This window comes from Plectropomus leopardus, unplaced genomic scaffold (assembly GCF_008729295.1).
Source record: "Plectropomus leopardus isolate mb unplaced genomic scaffold, YSFRI_Pleo_2.0 unplaced_scaffold28954, whole genome shotgun sequence".
NCBI lineage: Eukaryota > Metazoa > Chordata > Actinopteri > Perciformes > Serranidae > Plectropomus > Plectropomus leopardus.
Window position 1 is genome coordinate 1 of NW_024631550.1, and position 4,369 is coordinate 4,369.

Here is a 4,369-nt window from a genome sequence, read left to right on the forward strand (position 1 = left end):
TTTTCTATTTTAAAGGAAGATATTGATGTAGCAAACCTGAGACCCTCTGGGAATGTGCTCAAAGTTTATTTTAGGGATTTTTGCTCAGTGGTGTCAAAATAATATTAATAATAATAATAACTTTTTCTGTAGAGCACTTTTCAAGCTAAAAACACAAATTGCTTTCAAAAATGAAGAAAATACAAAACAAAAGTAATACTGAAACTAAAACTGCCTACCGCAGCTTTATTTGTTACCTGATAATTGAACTGAAATGAGTCTACAGTGCTCGTCTTTAAACGCCTCACGTTGTGTGTTTATGACTCGCAGTTGTTGTCGATGGGTTCAGAGCCCGGATCTTACCCCTGCACCCCCACCGCCATCCTGCCCCGCTCCGCCTACTGGCACCACATCACTGGAAACCAGACCGGCATGGACCCCGGCAGTGGTAGGCCCCGCACCAGCCTTCAGACGATCTCTGCCGACTGTTTGTGTCTTTGCTTTTTAATCTTATGTAGATATTATATTCTTTATTTTATTTATAGTGCGATAACACACCATCTAATTTCTCCATCAGATTATTTGAATTTCCTGCCTCCAAACAAACCATACGCAGAAAAAAACTGATTAACCCCCCGTGTCTGTTGAATTTTACCTCTTTTGCTTAATTTTTTTTTTTAATTAAGAATTTGATAGAAAACTAAAATACTGATTAATTCAATTCCCAGCTGTCCATCAATGTTGTTAGACATTTATATTTAGTTAAATTTTTATCTTGTGATATTTAGTGAGCAGTATTCAGTCTAATGCCAGCGTCAGTTTGACATAGAATATTAAAAACAGATGACGTTTATATTTTTGTTGGTTGTAAACTGTGTTGTTAAGTAATTAAAATCCACCTTTTCCCAAATGTCTCAGGCCAACGCCACCTTGACGTAGAGTAACAACATTTAATTGAAGACCAAAACTCAGCATCTGCGATTCAATCAACAGCAAAAATCGGTCTCTAACAGTTAAAAATATAGTTACAGTTAAAATATATTCGGTGTTAAAGTAATAATTAAACTGTTTGCGTTTTTTGGCTTTCGCTCTGAGAGTAAACAATAAAAATCTCATAAAATAAGAGAATCCTTTATTAGTCCCACTGTGGGGAAATTTGCATTGTTACAGCAGCTATGGGGTACAAGACAAGCAGCAAAAGAACAATACAAATAAAAAAAATATTTAATAATAAAAAAGTGCCAATAATAAAAAACAAGAGAAAGACGAAAACAAGGTGCAAAAATAGTAAAATAAAATTACAAAGTGCCGACTCAACAGTCTAGAAAAATATAGATACACCATACAGCACAAATGTCAGAGTGTTTGTGGCAGAGCTGGACTCAGGACGTGGTTAGAGACAGAAACAGGAAGCTTCGCTCTGTCCTCCGTGAAAAAACACACCTGCCGGCTCCTCTAAAGCTGCTGATGAACACGTCGTCTCTGCTTCGTGCTCCAGTAGCAGCTGTGTTTCTGTGTGTCCACAGGTGACGCTTCAGAGGACGACCTGCTGTCCACCCGCCTCCCTCCTGACCGCCCCGCCACGCTGCCCCTGGCAAACACACACGCACAGTCCCAGCCGCACATACACACACACTCCCCGACACACTACCCCACCTACCCCGGACAGTGACACACACACACACACACTCACACATACACACACAGACAATGTGGACATTTAGAAAGACGCAGACACACACATACACATGCATGCAGGCACACACACATGTCCACACTCACTGAAAGACACACACACACACACTGTCCCTCCTTAGATTAGCTCTTCAGCCCAACGTTACACCTCACGGAGAGGCGGGACTAACACGAGCCGACAGGCCGCGCCAAATGCAGAAAGCAGGAAGTGAAAACTAAATTCAGCCGGAGACTGCGAGGAGATCGAGCTTCCTTACGTGACTGCAGCTCCTACTGTTCCACAGTAGACGGGCGACGTTTGACGTTTTTCCACACTCAGGATGAGAAACTCAGATTTTGGATTTGTTGAAGGCTCTCAGTTTGTTTTAAACCGCAGAGGTTTTATTACACGTTTTACGTTAAGGTCCAGTGTATCCGTCTGTTCTGAATGACGACTTTCAAAGGCAGAGTGCAAAGTCTGAGAGTCTGAGAGAGCAAATTACAAAATAGAGATTTTTAAAATGAATTTTAACATCAGCTTTCATTCAAATTATAATTTCGATTATTTAATTTTTAATTTAATTTTTCATTGAGCCTCCTGAAGAGACTGCGGTAAAATGCGTAACCCTCCCTCCGTCATCAATAACCATATTTCACAGTTGTGGATGTGACAAATGGTTTGATTTCATTTTTTTTTTTTTTTTATAAAAAATGTCCTTCAGACTCACTTTAAAACCTTGCCGAGTTGGCTTGATTTCTTTCAAAACATAGGAAGAAGACAATGAGCAAGCAAGAAAAGGGAAATTACCTGAAAAAAAGGTTTAAAATGATAATGATTCTATAAAATCATTTTTAATAATATTTAATTTTTTTATTTTGTAAATACCCATTTTAGTTTGTACAGTGCACACTTTTTTTTTTTTTTGAGGGACATTTTTATGGTGGCTTTAAACTAACCAGTTGAGGTAGCGTTTGCTCTGCATTTGATTTTATGCACGATATCCGAGAGTTTTCTGCCTGGAAGTTATGGTAAACAAACACTGTGATTCGGTCTACTTGGAAAACAGGAATGTCCCTTAAAGAAATGCTCAGTTTAAATCCAAGCGAATATTCATATATTATTCGTTAATAACTGTGAACTGTGCTTTTAATATATTTTAAATTTTTTGTCTTTTTCCTACATGAAACCATGAATGCTTATGAGGAGAAAAGTCCTGAAAATGTGCAAAGTATTTTATTTTTCCGCTTTCAAAGCTTTTCGCCTGACCTTTGAATGTGGCCATTTAGAGCAGGTGCTTCTGAAACTAAATCCATTTTAGGCGTATTAAAGCCTTTACAGACAAACCTATTAACTGATCTGTGAAATAATTTGGGTAAAATACTCAGTATTTTTTGATATGGTGTGTATTTCAGTAGGACTAGAGATGCTGGACCTGATGAGTTTCTCACCCTACGAGTGACACAATTCCCAAATGGCTGCCATGGGATTAACGTCAATAAAACCCGGCGTGTTTTCGTCGAATACTGCGTGGACGGGACTGCACGGTGCCTTAATAGCACCACACAGACTGTGCTATCATCGGAGATAAACTGACATCCTCTGTGGAAAGTTCCCGGCCGACACTCTCGTCTGAAGAACACGTGATCATTTCACTGTACGTCCGGATCAATGCCTTTGATTTTGCTGACTTTGCAGTTACTGGATCTGTTTTCCGAGGTTCCGAAACGTGGGATGAAACTGTGATTGGATTCATTTTTTAATGGATTTGGCTCCTGAACTAAACTGGATATTGTCCTTAAGAGCCTCAGACTTTCTGAGGGATGGATCTTATTCCACCTGCTCGTAGCCACATGCTTTTATTGAGCTATATTTGCACAGCCCTGTTATTTTCGGAGGTTATTTAACGGTTAGAAGTCGTAAAAAGGGAGTTAAAGCACGGAGGTCAGCAGATACGTGATGATACATTTGAACTGAAGCTGCTGATAAATGATATTTAGTGTCTTTACATACGACCCCTCGAATGCCATTTTTCCTTAATAATTTATTTCTTACAAGAGCGACAAAACTGAGACGGGAAACACAGGAGAGAAAACAGGAAAACACGTTAAAACATTGGCGTTCACAGATTTTTCGGCAGGGACGGAACAGGTGCAGCTCTTCCTCCCACAGGGTCAGAGGTCATTTTTGCCCAGAGGCTGACCTTTGAGGTGTTGTTGCCCACATTAAGGAGTTCAAGGTGCCTCAATTTGCCTACAAACGATCTGTTCGTTAACAACCTGTCTGATCATCGTAATGTGAGTTTGGTATTTTTGCTCTTTTGCCATGTTTTATATATTTAAGGTTATAAACGTTCCCCCAAAAACCAAAATTAGACCTCAGTTGTCAGAAACCAGAACTGTCCTACAGTACTGTCCTTACTGCTGTCAGCATCTTACAGCTAAATTCCACCGGATCCGTCAGCGTCGCATCACGAGTCACAAAAACAAGGAAAATGACCACAAATTCACAGGACGCTCTGCTTCTAAAACGCTCACAGACGCTACAGATGAGATGTCGAGCGGCGTGGAGGACGGAGCAAAACAGCGTCACTGACGTGCCGCCGGTGGAATCAAGGCGTTAGAGGGTCAGAGTCTTCCCATAATGCTTTATTGATCAGCTCTGTCATTGTTAAAGTGTGTAATAATTAGAGGAGGACACTGAACCAGATCTGACCCT

The 4,369-nt window shown here is 40.2% G+C and overlaps 1 protein-coding gene across 1 annotated transcript; it reads left to right on the forward strand.

Moving 5' to 3' along the window:
• Positions 1-276: 276 nt before the first annotated feature.
• On the forward strand, positions 277-1,720 carry LOC121938243 (docking protein 4-like). Its single transcript, XM_042481515.1, has 2 exons — positions 277-427; positions 1,506-1,720. The coding sequence occupies exons 1-2, from the start codon at positions 319-321 to the stop codon at positions 1,649-1,651; spliced, it is 255 nt and encodes an 84-aa protein (XP_042337449.1). The 5' UTR covers positions 277-318; the 3' UTR covers positions 1,652-1,720.
• Positions 1,721-4,369: the final 2,649 nt, after the last annotated feature.

Excerpts from the sequence above, each read along its gene's own strand:
- LOC121938243 (XM_042481515.1), top strand. The coding sequence starts at position 319 with ATGGGTTCAGAGCCCGGATCTTACCCCTGCACCCCCACCGCCATCCTG. Across the intron at positions 428-1,505 it reads CGGCATGGACCCCGGCAGTG|GTGACGCTTCAGAGGACGAC; the intron begins GTAGGCCCCGCA and ends GTGTGTCCACAG.